The sequence below is a fragment of the Musa acuminata genome, chromosome BXJ2-7, assembly GCF_036884655.1.
Source record: "Musa acuminata AAA Group cultivar baxijiao chromosome BXJ2-7, Cavendish_Baxijiao_AAA, whole genome shotgun sequence".
NCBI lineage: Eukaryota > Viridiplantae > Streptophyta > Magnoliopsida > Zingiberales > Musaceae > Musa > Musa acuminata.
In genome coordinates, this window is record NC_088344.1 from 35,563,156 (window position 1) to 35,578,952 (window position 15,797).

Genomic DNA, 15,797 nt, shown 5'->3' on the forward strand with positions numbered 1-15,797 from the left:
ATATCACAATAAACCCGCGTTAGCATCGACAAAAGCGAACCACAGGAGACACGAAACAAGCACAAGCAGAGAAACAGTCGACCGGCGGCAGGCGCATTAAGACAGCATCACGCAACTTTGACCTCGATGGTCTTCGTCTTCTTCGGCTCAGGCGGCGGCAACTTCTCGACGGTGATGGTGAGCACCCCGTCCTTGTACGTGGCGCTGACAACGTCGACGTTGGCGTTGTCCGGCAGCGAGAACCTGCGCATGAACTTGCCCATCCGCCGTTCCATCCTCAGGTACTTCACCTCCTTCTCCTCCTCCTCCTCCTCCTTCCGGCGCCGCTCTCCGCTGACGACGAGCACGCAGTCGTCCTCCACCTGGACCTTGATCTCGTTGGGCTTGAGCTCAGGCATGTCCACGACAAAGACGTAGACGCCTGGGAGCTCCTTCACGTCGGCGGGCGTCGCCGCCATGGCCCTGGCGTCGCGGACGTAGGTCCGAGTAGGGGCTTTGAGTGCCTTCTCCACCTCGTCCGGGAGGTCCACTAGGTGGTGTAGCGTCGACATCAGAGGGCCGTCGAGCCCCATCAGCCTCGCGTCCATCGCTCGCCGCCGAGCCAGGAATCACCAAAGCATTAATTCAAGGCTTCCGATGAGAGGATCGGTCCATTCTCTCTCTCTCTCTCTCTCTCTCTCTCTCTCTCTCTCTATATATATATATATATATATATATATATAGAGAGAGAGAGAGAGAGAGAGAGAGAGAGAGAAAGAATCGGGCTAGAGTCATTCAAGGCTCCAGAGAAGGCGAGTACCGGCACCATTCTGGAAAAGGGAAGAAAGCCTGGACGCGACCGAGAGGGAGTAAGTCATCTGTTGCGGCCCGTCGGTACGTGCGCTGTACGTTGACGTACGGACGACGACATCTCAGGTCTGATGGGTTGCTGATAAGAAGAAACGTCAGTGGTCGTATGTGGTTACAGCTCACAGACTTTGATGGACAAGACTATTTTACACCGGATGGATTCTCGTCGACGGAGTAGAAGACAGAAGACAGATTGTCGAGTTGTCACGGTGTGTGAAACATAATTTGTAATAATGCACGTGGATTGACTTTGGAAGATGAGATGCGCGGTGTCATCCTTGTTTTTGACATCCATTTTCTGAAATAAAAATCGTTTTTAAATTAATAAAAATAATAATAATCTTGGTGGATAGCTTTTTCCTACGCTTCGAGGAGGTCTCAAAACTCTTTAGTGCCAACTTTAGATTGTTATCATCAGTATAACCTGGCTGTTATAATCTTCCATGGCATCAACACCTCTGATTTGCTGCTGCCACCAGGCATCCATGTATCATCATATTAGCTACTTCCAACCACAAAACACTGTGACAAAGATGCATAGATTTGTATTAATCGTAGACTGCCAACACCACCAAGTCTGTGTTGCTACATCTTTTCTATTCACGATTCCTAGATCAACAAATTACGCTAAATTTTGTATAATAACTTCTTCTCAGTATCAGCGACTTGAGTTTGCATGCAATGTGCCTCCTTCCAACTTTGCGTGGGAGCGACCTCTCTTTCCATGGATTCGTGACAAGTATCTCTGCCTGGTTTTACTCAGCGAGAAAAGCTGCGTGGATGAGGTCTTCCGATCGTTGGATGCGGTGCGGGTGTCGCAGGCAAGGGGGCGCGATGGTTATGAATGCCTTCGTATGTCGTTATCACGAACCTCGAGTCTTCGCTTTCTCTCTCGACTCTCTTCTTGACATTGCATCCTTCGCTCGAACAGCGGTAATAGTTCCTGTCATGATTTCATTTGCTTGCCTTTCTTAGTTTGCTGCAGAACCTGAACATCCCAAATGTTTTTGTCTTGTGTTTGTGTGCCAGAAAGAGTGGTGGCAAATCTGAGTGCAGGATAAGAAAATAGTAGTCATTCATTGGCCATTTTGGATGAGGCGAGGTTTTTGTTTCTTTAGTTCAAGACAACGGGGTGTTCATAGGTACTTGCATCCCCACACTTTGGCTTCAGATGCTACCGTGCATGAGAAAGAGGGAGCACGCAACGCATGGCTAGCTTGTGGCCTTTCTTGCAGTTGCAGTCCCTACATGCATCGATCGGTACCCCAAAAAAGAAACTTCAAATTCTAGATGGAGCTAATCTAATTACCTTGGATTCGGGCTGTTCTTCATCATCTTCTTTCCGTACTTTCTCCAGCTATATCCATCATCCAATTTCTCAATCTCTGATTTCGTTCTGAATGCAACTCTGGTACGCATACTGCTGCTGCTCCCCGTCACCGAGCCCTTCGCTTTATTCCCATTTCTGCACACCAGCAGAGGGACGCACACACGTACGGTAAGGATGAATCGTGATACCGAAGAGCAAAAGCTCAGGTCACCTCGGTACTTACTTGTGATCGAGGGGCTTGTTTTGGTTGACATCATCGTCATTTGCCTCAGCAATCTGATGCTCAAGAGGAGACAGCATGACATATTCTTCCTGTTGATCTCCAAAAAGAAACAGATGGTCGTCGATCTCCGACAACATGTTGATCTGCAACGAGACGTAGGAAAGACGCCGAGCCCCTCAACCGGAGCAATCCTATTTATAATACTGCAGCCACCCGCAACCAGTCCGATGAACACCCTCGAGAGATATTCCTAGCTGGCTAGCCAGCAGATGAAGTGAACAACAGTCGACCACGTACGCGCTCTGTCTTTGCATGATACTTATCACCCCTCCTTCCCTTTCGTCCTCATGTGAACGAAGAGATTGTAAGTCAACCAACGTGGTCTATAGACTGTTGAGGTCTGTAAGTTAAGCAAAGTTACTGCTCGCCGGTGGCCGCTATGCGCGCGCAGTAGTCTATCACTGATGTGTGAACTCCTTAACGATGAATTCAACGCGCGTGTATTCTCTCTCCTTGCGCTTCCTCGTAGATTCGCTTAAGGAACGAACACAAACACCCTTTCAGAGGGTTCAGTAGTTGCATCGAAGCCACCGCAACGAATGCCTATCAACAAAACATGCGAGTAAAAGTCAACAACCCACTGACAAAAAAGAACCACACCCTCTTGTCTAACGTTTTCCAACCTTCTTGGAAGTGGGCATGCAATTAATGATAACCAACCGGCAGATACAAATGTATAATCTATCAAGTGGCCGTCCATTTACTTGCAACTAAGAGCGAGAAAATGGCAAATCATCATCCGCCAGCTTCGGAGAATCAGAATCGATGCTAATATTCTCCCTGCCTGCACTTCATTTGCTGGCAGCAACAAAGGACACTGTCGTGAACAAAGTGAGTAGACACCCAAATTTCCTCCTGCTGTTTGGCACTGTGGACACAGTCGTGGGTATACTGTTCCGCTAAGACTCCGGCAAGGTTGTGCACCTCTCTCTCTCTTGGCAAAACCTCTTGGTCAGGGCAAATATAAGTAAGGGGGGGTGCATTGGGTTCTCTCGAACAGAGTAACTCCGGTGAAGAGCACACATACACAGTATTGTTAATTTACTTGCTACATGGTCGAGTTTTGGAAGACAAAACATCCAGATAACTGGCAAAATATTGTGGTAAGCACAGAGTCCAAATGGGTTCATCATCTCTGCTTCTCCAGCTCGTAATGTTCTCCGTCGGGAACCTTCTGATTTGGGAGACCCAACCGGTCAATCGGTTGTCTAAATAGGTTGGCTCTCCTGGACGCGAATTCTGGTTCGGGTGGTCGTCCTGCTTTCGCCGTGAACTCGTTTCGTTGTTGGCGTTCCCAAGTTTCGAACTTTGTCTACGCCAGAAAGGCGAGGTCACATCTTGCACAGCACATCTTTACAAAGCTTGAAGCCCAAGTCACAACGACTTGTGCACATCCAAGTGATATTATGATTCACAATGAAGCAGAAGAAACCATCGTCAGTTGACAATGAAGACGATGAAATTAATGCACGAACCAACTCGATCATTACAGCTGCTGCAGACTCCGTTCCTCGCGACGCCTGTGTCTTGAAACATTGATTTGTCTCCCTCATATTTCAGATCACAGCTGGAAGCTTACCAAAATTTTCTGGGTTCAGGTATGTCTCGGAACTTATCAGGAAGCTGCGCAAGGTCAAAGGACAATGTGATAGTCGCTAAAATCCTGCTCCTCCATGAATGACAGAGCAAGAAGAATAAACACATTTAACGCGTTTTATTTAATTGTAGCTAATCGCAACTTTTTTTCTTGGTTTCTTCCAGAAATAGAACGTCCATTCTTATCGAGTGCAGCATGACCAAATCTCATAAAGTAAATCTTTGCCTTCCGTTATCCTCTATACTCAAACATCAATAAGCAGCATCGTCCTCTGTTGTTCAATCAGTGGTTTTCCATTTTGATTTTGATATTTGTCCAGATTGTTGAATTATAGTTTTGAGGATGGAGTCAACTGTCCAAATGACTATTCCAAATTAAACTTAAACACACAACTTACTGCTGGTTACCTTTTCCTTTTATTTTTCCCTTCTTATTGTCTTTGTGAGAAGAGGATGACTTGTTGTTAGCTACATTAAAAAGATAAAGAAACTTAGTGATATATATCTTCACCAATATAATAGTGATTTGGTGAACTGAACTCCTGTGCAACAAAATGGCCCTCCCAGATAGTCTGGATTTTATGGCTTAGTATTATTTTGTTATGCAATCAAAACATCTGTATAATCTACTGTGGGATTCATTTTTCATTGGTAGGGTAAGTCCTAATTTCTCTCTTAATTTATGCCTACCTTATAAGATTGGAGTCCAGCGTAATGTAGCTTCATAAAACCATATTTCTATCCGAGTTTGAGAACAGAGTCTTCAGAATAATAGGATCTACAGCCCAATTTTTTATGAATATGTTTGACAACCAAATCTCGATGACTCATTTTTTGTAGCAGGTTTTGGTTCTCAGCTCCAGAAAGCCTTCGTAATGCTTCGACTTCGATGGTTACCATCTTTTTGTCTCGAATAGTTGTGACGCAAAAGCTTAGCCTCGCAACTGTACGTTGCGATAGCAGATAAGATTTTCTTTTGAATTTTTTTAATGACTTGAGTTGTGATGATTGGTCCACGTAACTTATCCTCATGTTTTAAATACATCTCATAATCAGTCAATTTATCATAGTCTTTCGAATGATATAGGTGAGTCGCATGCTCGAATTGCTGCTGTCTGTTCCTTGTACTCGTCTTCTCGACCATTCGGGATATGAACTATGACTTCTTCATCACTGAGCGCATGACCTATCAAAGTCAAATCATCGATGATAACTTTGATATGTTGTAGATAATCAACAATAGTACTTTTCTCTTGTTTTGTTTTTGGATAGTAGGCCGAGCATGCAAGTGCGTGAGCGATTTGCCAAAATGATTTGTAACTTGTGCCAGGCTTCTGCAACAATCTTATACGAAAATATCAGTGGGGCAACAGACTTAGTGACGGAGGTTTGAATAGCTTAGAGGATGAGATGATCTTGACGTAGCCATAATTAGTGAGCTAGATTTAGTATCGGACTGGGGTCTCCTGAGATGTTGATCATTGATGGTGGACAACTAAGAAAGTCATCGATGTAGCCCAATAAATCATAGCCAAATAAAAGATTAGAAAATTGTACACACCAAGATGCATAGTTGTCATCCTTAAATCATAGCCAAATAAAAGATTAGAAAATTGTACACACCAAGATGCATAGTTGTCATCCTTGGATAGTTTGAAAGGGATGAGTGTTATAGCATTGATGGTGACAAGACCTGTATATTGAGAAGTGTTTTGATGTCATGCGGAAACAATGATCGGAGCATCATAAGTAGAGTCGAAGATGGCTGCAACGAGGTGCAGTGGACCGTGCTTCTTCTTGAGCACGGTTGCTGCAGCGATTGGGAGGAACTTAATCATCTGCTATCAGGTTGAGAAAATCTTATATGCTATCACGTTGTTGTTGGGTTGAGCTTAATCATCTTCAAGTCAATGGTTTGGATAGTAAACTAGTACCGAGTACTGGGAACCAAAACCTGCAATGAATCTCCCGTGCGTGCTTGTGGTCTGAGATTACTTGCGACGGTGAAGTGTTCTATTTAGAAATAGGAGAGCATCTTATGATCACCACAGTTTGCAGTTTGAATTTGCTCCTCCAACTCGATAATGATTATGAGGTCCATTGTTTAGATCAATAGGTCTGCCTAACCTTCCCCTTTTGCACCTACCCTTCTCATTTGCAATGCCAGGGGGTACCCAGTGATTTCTCAGAGCTGCTACTTGTATTTTCTCCACGAACGTCGATGATCCATAACAAGTTGAAACAGCCAGCAGCCATTTGTGTCTAGTTGACTTGAAATTGTAGCCAAAGGTTCTTTGTCAATGCATGAGAAGTTGGAACTGCTGTAACTCTCAGCAAAGGAGAGAAATTTACGAGAAGATTAAAACCAAGCAGCGGCAACAAAGCAGCTAATAAAGCATTTAACAGCTCAATTTCGATGGTAGTGGTGGCGGCAGCAGATGCCGCTGAGAGATGGCGAAGCTTATCTTTAGATGAGATCGTCACCGAAGAGGCTGCCGATCATCATGATCTCCTCTTCTTGTTGCTGCTGCTGCCTCTGCCGCTGCTTTTCTCGGATCGAGTTCAGCTTCTCGAGCTTCAGACGCGCGCGGAATCGAGCAATGAAGAGCTCTGACTTGTTGTCAACGTCGGGGCTGGGGCAGAACACCGCCACCCCCTCATCCGTTCCGTTCTCCCCCGTGTTTGCGGCAGTTCCCCCGAATCTTTCACTGTCAGTGTTCCCCGCCTCCTCATCGTCGGAGAACAGCTCTTGCGAACTGGATGCTTGAGGCGGTGGCGGTGGAAGTAGGGGAGACGACGGAGGTAGTGGGAAGTCGGAAAGATTGAGCTTTTCTTTCCTCTTGTCGAGCTTACCCTGTGGTGGAGCCGGAGGGGGTGGCGGAGGCAGTGGCGCTTGCCTCTTATATTGGCGGGTTGGCGGAGGAGGTGGTGGTGAGGGAGGAGGAGAGGATTGCTTACCATAACGCCAGGTCGAAGGAAGGGATGGCGGCAACGGAGGGGAATGCGGAGGAGACGTTGATGATGAGTGAAACCCTCGGTTCTTACTCTTCTTGTGAGAGAACAGGTGGTGCAAGACAGAGGAAGACCGGGGTCGCGGCGGCGAAGAAGAAGATGCCCCCATGTAAAGCGATATATCGTCGTGGCTCCTCTTCGTCTTGCTCCCTCTCTTTCTCTTCTTGTAGAATAAAGCGATGGCGGCGGCGATATCCTTGGCACCTCCTCCTCTCCTCTTCTTATTGTTCGTCTTCACCTCATGAGGCTGCGACGGCGGCGATGGAGAGGGTGGCCGACTCGTTGGATGTGGCGTGTGTGGCTTCTGTGCTCCCGTGTTCCAATGTTGCTCCACCTTCCAATCTGGGAGATCCTCGACGGTCCTACTCCTCCTATGTCTTGTTCCAGGATTCGCGTCTCCCTCCACCTCCCTCTCCGGAAACTTCTCGAGGCTCCTCCCTCTGCCGTGTCGCCGCCGAGGCTGCGCCGTTGGCGGGGATGATGGCGGTTGGGAATTCCGCGTTTCAAAGATGGCATCTTTTTCTACCACATTATGCGGAAGCTTTTCTAAGTTCCTCTTGGGCAGCCGCTGCGCCGTGGTCGGAGGAGTAGGCGGCGGCTGACTCGGCGGAGATCTCGATACTGGAGAACGGCTCCGCCGGATAACAAACGAAGCCACCGGAATGGCCTTGCCCGACGACCCCCCAAACCTCTGGCTTTCCCAGCTACCTGAATCCGACCTCCGACGATACAGATGGGTGTCGTCGAAGAACTGCCACCCTTCAGCGACGGAGGCGCCGCCCCACGCGGCCTCCTGCCTCAGGTCCGGATAGGAGCTGCTGCTCCTCATCCTCGTCGAATGGCCCACCGCAGCGTGATCAAGGTAGCTGCTAAGCTGCGCCGAGTGATCGTTGTACCAGACGTCCTTGGGGGATGAAGCGGAGGGGGACTTGCCGGTGTCGTCGCCGGAGTTCCGGCGGCCGAGGACGCCGCAGAGGACGGCGAAAAGGACGAGGACGAAGTTGAGAGTGTCCCATCCGTTCTTGACGAACACCGCGCGAAAGCCACGAAAGGAAGCAGAGAAGAGGGAGGGGAGGCAGAACAGGATAAAGATGGCAAACAGTACTAGCAACCCCCGCGGCTGAATGCCAGAGGAAGAAGAGGAAGCCGAAGAATCATCTCTATCTTCCTCCATCGAAACTGGTAAAATCCTCTCGCTTCAAGCAAATCTTTGTGTTGGGGTTTCACGGCCACCACTGCTGCAATCGTCGGAGTGATGCATACAAAAGGGTTAGAGGAGGGGAGGGAGCTATGAAATCGATAATTGTGCCATGGAAGTCCGATTCAAACAGCGACGATCGGTGTCAGTCCCATCTTTTCTCTTTGGCTATCCAACAAAAAGAAATGAAGCAACGAAGAAGCATCGGCAGCAATGATGAGCGATTGGACCCCTCAAGCAAACAGTAAACCTGTCAGTGTAACTGAAGAATGCTTGATTAGGAGGCAATCGTAAAAACATGGTGGAGTAGTTAAAATAATGATGCGTATTTATCCGTAGTATGGTTTTAATTACTGATGGATGGAATCAGAAAGGGTGGATCGGCAACATTGACACACACATGGATGGGGTGCACACTCCGTAAATTATGGAACCTTTACATGAATGCTGCAGTCGGCCCCACCTCGAGCGATATTTTTGGCAGACACGCGGTAGAAAGCGTGGGAAGTTTTTCTCTTTTTATTGGTACGCACATGAGAGCATCACTTTTAGGTACTACGCCGACACAGAATGAATGAAACCTTTCAATAGTTTATGAGTGGGGGAAGAGACGCAGGTGAAAGATCATAATTTAATATGTTATTTTTTTAAATAAAATTAGATAAAATTTTAAGGATTAAAAAATTTTAGTTTAAAAAATTTAAATATATTTTTTTTAAAAAAAATAATTTTTTATTTTTATTTTTTTAAAAAAATAAGATTAGATAGAGTTACAGCGATTATGGACTACTCTTGTATTTCACATCTATAAATAGATTATATTTATAATTATACATTAATTCGAATCTCAAGTCAATACGATTTAAAGTTAAAAAGTTATTTTTGTAAAAGGTTTAATAAATTTTTTTTATTTGATTTTAAACTAGTATTATCTTGTTATTATTATTTGAGAAATGATTATATTTACATATATTTCTTTGTCATAGACGAGACGAGGGATAATACACGACTCTTAATCATAACTCAGCTCAGCTCATCTCAAAAAAAAAAAAAAAAGTAAGAGCTCAGTTCTTCGTGGGTGAAAAATTTAATGTTACGATAATTTATTTATCCATTAGTGTCAACCCTTAAACTCGTGCATAGGACCACATAACTATTTGTTCATATACTAAAGTTTCAAGGTGTTCGAGTAAACACTAGCAATTGGTTGATTTCATCATACAAACATCCAAGTTATGACTGAATAATTTTTTTTCCTTATCAAACGTGTTTTCTCATCAAAACATATATTTATTATTAAAAATAAATATTAATGAAAAACTCAATACAAGAATGAGTATTAGTAGTAAACAGAATATCGTCAATTAATTATCATCTCATTGTCCGTATCCTGAGTGTTAGTCGTAAACAGAACATCGTCAGGTCAACGCGATATCGGAAGTCTTACGTAGCCCACCCACGAAGTTTCTTCTCTCTGGCTAGGATGCTGGCTTTCAACAATAATCGCTTTAAACTTTGCGTATTTTATATTATTGTTCTTTGGTAAGAAAAAGAAAGAGAAGGGTTGCTTAGGCTCCTACGAACGAACTTATTCCTGATGATCCCACTAATCCTGTCGCATGATATGACACGTACTTAACCCCGAATGCCGCCGAGCCCTCTATTCGATGAGCACGAAGTAGCCTCAAGGAAGGAATGGTGGTGAGGCAAGGCTGTGCGTTTGTCTCTGTATGCAGCTGGCGATCCCTGCATGGTGGATTGGTGGCCATTCAATGATAGTAATACGAATGACATCAGCATTGCTAACGTAATGACAGCCAATTTGAAACCCACTAAGTTGACTTTGACTAGCCAAATAACTCTCACACCCTTTCTTTATACACCCACGTCGGAAGCATGACTCAACAGTTTGTTTATTTATTTCTCTCCTGTCAATGTGGGGCCCCTCCCTTAAGATGTATGATGAGACGCGTATGAAAGAGCGTGGAATGTCCGATTAGATTTGAAGTATTTAGGTCACTTCAGCATTGGGATTCTAAATATTAAATATGAAGGAAGGTTCAATTGATTGGATAACGTGTGAGAAAGTGATTTTGAAACTTTAGAGATTATGATAATGAATCTTCATAATAATGAGATCGATTTATCTTTAAATATAAATTAAAATATTTAAACGAAAATTAATGTAATATACTCATCAGGTTCATATAAGTCAATCATACTCATTGATGTGGGACTAATGGGATATTACAGTTGGTCTCATAGCTGCTCGTGTGGGGACACTAGGGCTATAATGTAGGTGCTAATTGGATAATAAGTTCATTGATTGATCCGCTCATAGAATGCTGGATGGTTAATGATATCTCATTGTCAGACAATGATTCTGTTGTCCCAACGATGTACTTGGTCCTTAGACTTGAGACACTAAGATGTCCTGTATTAGTACTTTATTCTTTGATACCAAACTTATAGGCCTGGAAGTCCATATCTAGCATAGTCGACTATCATGAGTGACAGCAAACCTTATGAGGACTATTGAGTATCGATAGAGGATCATCCACTCTCGGTGTTATTAGAAAAATATCTCATGTGTTCTTGCTCAGACAAATTCTTATCTAAGGTCATTCGGATTGAGAGAGAAATAGTTCTTTAGGAGACTTCGATTAGAGTGAGACTCGAGTAGAAACGGTATAAGCCTGACAGTACCATGCTCGGTATATAGTCTCTAGGGTATTAGATAAATGAGGGACTATAGATACATGGTAATTGAGGACAGACATGTCCAATGGATTGGATTCTCCTGTATCGTCTAGGGATTGCGACGTAGTGGCTTAGTACGTCTACAGTCGATAAGTCAAGTAAATTATTATGAATATAATAATTCATTGAGCCAGATAGAGTTTTGATAGGTAAGACTCACGGTCAGCTCGATATTGAGCCTAAAAAGTCATACACATATGGTAGGCATTACGACGAGTAGAGGTTCGGGTATAAGATATTCGTTGGAGCCCCTACCTTATTGGATATCCAATAAGCTCTTGAATTATTGGATTCTATGGATGTGATCCAATAAAAGTCAATGAGAGATTATTAGATAGAGATCCACTAATTTAATAGGCTTGGGTGGTTAGATGGAGATCCAATACCCAATAGGGCAGGATCCATTACGATTAAGTTGACAGAGGACTTCTATATGTAGGAGGGAACCAAACACCCATGGGTCATAGGCTTCTTGGTTGCCACCTCCTATTCTCCTCTCTCCTTCTTCTCATCAGATAGCAAGTGTGGAGATTTGGATAGTGATTCGAGGAGCGTTGTCACAACCTTGCTATGTGGATTACCGCTAGAGAGGAGGACATTTGACCTCATTCATAATCTCCTATAGATCTGTAGGGATTTAGGGATATACAATCTCTCTAGGTAAAATACAATATTTCATATACATAATTTTTTGTTTTATAGATTTTACACATAAATCTTTGAACGACGATAAATATATTTTTGAGAAATTTAAAAATTTTGTTTTCTATTCTTCTGCTTCTGCTGTATATATGATATCGTCCCTAGATTTTTCAAATATATAAGGTCAAAATTATAATTTTTTAAATTCTTAACGGTTCAAGATACGTGGAGCTTCCTAAGAGTGTCACATATAAGGAAAGGCATATTATCACTACGAGATGCTAGTAATAAAATTTGAGTAGATGACGCTTGTAGGAAGATAGCGATGATGACGCTTCGCATGTGCTGATAGATGTGCCAAATGATTCATCATGTGGTCCAACTACTTTGATAACAAAGAGAATCCTCAAGTGACGTTGCTACCACTGTATAAACTATCATCCCGAATTTCATATCACATCCAAAGTGGGCTTGAAGTGCTCATTTCGATAACATAATCAAAATGGCATAAACTATTTCTTTTAATGATAATATGATCGAAATAACTCAAAATGCTCCCTTCAATAATAATTGAAACGACTTCCATCAATAATAACACGATCAAAATAACCTAAAGTATTTATTTCAATGACAACATAAGATTTAAAACCTTCTAGCACAATATTTGAGAAAGGAACGCAATTGTACTCGACACTAGAAGACTGTGTGGTGCATTCCGTAGCACTTTGAGATTCTCAAATTCCAATGCATTTAATGCTTAAAGACTCGACATTTTAACCAACACTGACTCGAGGGATTTTATCAAGTATGTTTCAATATAATTTTTATATTTTCGTAAAATTTTGACACATTTTGAATCGCACGGGTTTGATACTCGTCGACATCAAACCGAGACAAATAAATAGAATCTCCATTACTCCGAATCAGCGTCCCAATCAAACAACCACTATCTATTTAAACACCACAACATTGTCGGAACAAACTTGCACTGCCGCCGACACCTCCTTGCAGCGTCTCGTTAGCCGCCAACTGAGGGAGTTCTCTTCTTCCACAAAATAAATAGATAGTTTAACCCACACAATTCGCCATCTTCCTTTTGCTATCCTACAAGTCAAAAAGTAATATAAATCAAGTTGTATTCGGATATCCTACAAGTCAAAAGTGCCAAAACATCTTCTGTATCACAGGTACTGCCAAGGAGTTCAATTTCCCACTTCGCTCTCCCAACAAACGACCCAAGCAATGTCATCTAAATTTCACCTTGTCAAGTTTGAAATGCTGCAGAATAGCTGACCTATAGCAGATATACAATCACAAAGTTCACCAAACACAGCAGTTACCTAGCTAATTTTGTTTTCGGATGAATTACCATGAATCTGAGAAGCCCAAAAAGGATGATCACCTCTCTGCAAGGTGAAACCACAACAATCAAACAGATTAGTACTTTCCTCGGATATCATCAGCATAGCAGACCTCTACTTAGATGGAATCTATAGATCTCATTCGAGAAAACTCTTTACAAGAGATGAAGACTGATATGGACAAAAATGGCAGTGTGACACGCCATCCCCCTGAGCAACACACTGCCCGAGGCTCGCCATACCCTGCAGCAGCTCGGCCTCCCACGCAACCAAAGGTACAGTCCTGCCCTGCAGACAGCTACATCAGGTAACATCAAACCTCCTCTATAAATACCCCCGAGCCCTTGGCAAAGAGAGAGAGGACACACTCAACACACCACACGGAGGTTTCTTCTCCTCCTAAACCCCCCCCTCCACATCTTTCGCTAACTTGATCGTCGGAGGGGTCGGGCCGAACTCCCGGCCCGACCTGTGTGCAGGTGCGAGACGGTGTCGCCTCTTCCCGACGCTGCGGCGGAGCTTCTTCCCGACCCGACCTACCGACCCGATCCACCGACCCGACCTCCCGACCCGAACCACCGAGCTCGGCCGCCGGGAGACCCCGAGGAGCGTCCCCAGGAAGATCCCCGTCATCCGGATCTGAACCAAGCCGCGACGGCCCCCGAGGCCACGGCTAAAAAAGTTACTTACCATAACAGAATGGCGCTAGAAGGAGGGCCCGAAATGACGGTACGTTAGCTTTCTCCTTGGTTGCTCCACTGCAGCCGACCTGCACCAGCAGCAGCGACTTTTGGGATCGGTCTCGGCTTCTCGGCCCCGCGCGCCTCGGCCCCTCGGCCCCACGCGCGCGGCCAGCCCGCGCGTCTCGGCCACTCGGCCCCACGCGCGCGGCCAGCCCGCGCGCCTCGACCTCTCGTGGGCCCCTCGGTCCCACGCGCGCGACCAGCCAGCGCGCCTGGGCCCCTCGGTCCCACGCGCGGCCAACCCGCGCGCCTCACGCGCGGCCAAACCGCCCGTGTCCCACGCGCGGCCAAACCGCCCGTGTCCCACGCGCGCGGCCAAACCGCCCGCGTCTCATGCGCGCGGCCAGCCCGACCGCGCCGAGCGTCTCGACCACTCGGCCCCACGCGCGCGGCCATCCCGCGCGCCTCGGCTCCTCGGTCCCACGCGCGCGACCAGCCTGCCCGCGCCGAACACCTCGGCCACAACCTACCCGAGACCTCCTCGGCCATGGCATGCCCGAGAGCTCCTCGGCCACAGCCTACCCGAGACCTCCTCGGCCACAGCTTGCCCGAGACTTCCTCTACGCGGCCTAAGTAGCTCCTCGGCCATAGCATGCCCGAGAGCTCCTCGGCCACAGCCTACCCGAGACCTCCTCGGCCATGGCTTGCCCGAGACTTCCTCTATGCATGCACAAGTAGCTCCTCGGCCACAGCATGCATAAGGAGAGATATGGCGTCGCTTGAGAGACTTGGCCCATGCGCAGCCAGCACGCAGCCTCGCTGCCTCGGCCACTCGGCCTCATGCAACATGCTGTCACGCTGCCTTGCTGCCTCGGCCACTCGGCCTCGTACGCAGCCAGCACGTAGCCTTGCTGCCTCGCTGCCTCGGCTACTCGGCCTCGTGCGCAGCCAGCAAGCAGCCTCGTTGCCTCGGCCACTCGGCCTCATGCAAACACGCTGCCTCGCTGCCTCGGCCACGCGGCCTCATGCGCAGCCAACACGCAGCCTCGCTGGCTCGGCCACTCGGCCTCATGCGCGGCAAACACGCTGCCTTGCTGCTTCGCTGCCTCGGCCACTCGGCCTCATGCGCAGCCAACATGCTGCCTCGCTGCCTCGGCCACAAGCGCCTCGACCCCTCGGTCCCACGCGCGCGACCAGCCTGCCCGCGCCGAACACCTCGGCCACAGCCTACCCGAGACCTCCTTGGCCATGGCATGCCCGAGAGCTCCTCGGCCACAGCCTACCCGAGACCTCCTCGGCCACGGCTTGCCCGAGACTTCCTCTACGCGGCCTAAGTAGCTCCTCGGCCATAGCATGCCCGAGAGCTCCTCGGCCACAGCCTACCCGAGACCTCCTCGGCCATGGCTTGCCCGAGACTTCCTCTATGCATGCACAAGTAGCTCCTCGGCCACAGCATGCATAAGGAGAGATATGGCGTCGCCTGAGAGACTTGGCTCATGCGCTGCCAGCACGCTGCCTCGGCCACTCGGCCTCATGCGCAGCCAACACGCTGCCTTGCTGCCTCGGCCACTCGGCCTCGTGCGCAGCCAGCACGCAGCCTCGCTGCCTCGGCCACTCAGCCTCCTGTGCAGCCAACACGCTGCCTCGCAGCCTCGGCCACTCGGCCTCATGCGCAGCCAACACGCTGCCTCGGCCCCTCGGCCTCGTTCGCAGCCAGCAAGCAGCCTCGCTGCCTCGGCCACTCGGCCTCGTGCGCGGCTAGCACGCAGCCTCGCTGCCTCGGCCACTCGGCCTCATGCGCAGCCAACACGCTGCCTCGCTGCCTCGGCCACTCGGCCTCATGCGCAGCCAGCACGCAGCCTCGCTGCCTCGGCCACTCGGCCTCATGTGCAGCCAACACACTGCCTCGCTGCCTCGGCCACTCGGCCCCGTGCGCAGCCAGCACGTAGCCTCACTGCCTCGGCCCCTCGGCCTCGTTCGCAGCCAGCGAGCAGCCTCGCAGCCTCGGCCACTCGGCCTCATGCGCAACAAACACGCTGCCTCGCTGCCTCGGCCACTCGGCCTCATGCGCAGCCAGCACGCT

At 47.5% G+C, this 15,797-nt stretch overlaps 2 protein-coding genes and 1 long non-coding RNA gene across 3 annotated transcripts; all 3 read right to left on the bottom strand.

Moving 5' to 3' along the window:
- Positions 1 to 22: 22 nt before the first annotated feature.
- LOC135616322 (17.0 kDa class II heat shock protein-like) lies at positions 23 to 643 on the bottom strand. Its single transcript, XM_065115517.1, has one exon. The coding sequence runs from the start codon at positions 585 to 587 to the stop codon at positions 108 to 110; it is 480 nt and encodes a 159-aa protein (XP_064971589.1). The 5' UTR covers positions 588 to 643; the 3' UTR covers positions 23 to 107.
- A 795-nt stretch (positions 644 to 1,438) lies between these two features.
- Positions 1,439 to 2,560, bottom strand: LOC135616330 (uncharacterized). Its single transcript, XR_010488323.1, has 3 exons — positions 2,403 to 2,560; positions 2,159 to 2,314; positions 1,439 to 1,792 (listed from the first exon to the last, which is right to left on the bottom strand). It is a non-coding gene; the product is annotated as an uncharacterized LOC135616330 (long non-coding RNA).
- Positions 2,561 to 6,329: 3,769 nt separating this feature from the next.
- On the bottom strand, positions 6,330 to 8,566 carry LOC103992688 (uncharacterized). The gene has a single exon (XM_009412497.3). The coding sequence runs from the start codon at positions 8,242 to 8,244 to the stop codon at positions 6,526 to 6,528; it is 1,719 nt and encodes a 572-aa protein (XP_009410772.2). The 5' UTR covers positions 8,245 to 8,566; the 3' UTR covers positions 6,330 to 6,525.
- Between the last annotated feature and the right edge of the window lie 7,231 nt (positions 8,567 to 15,797).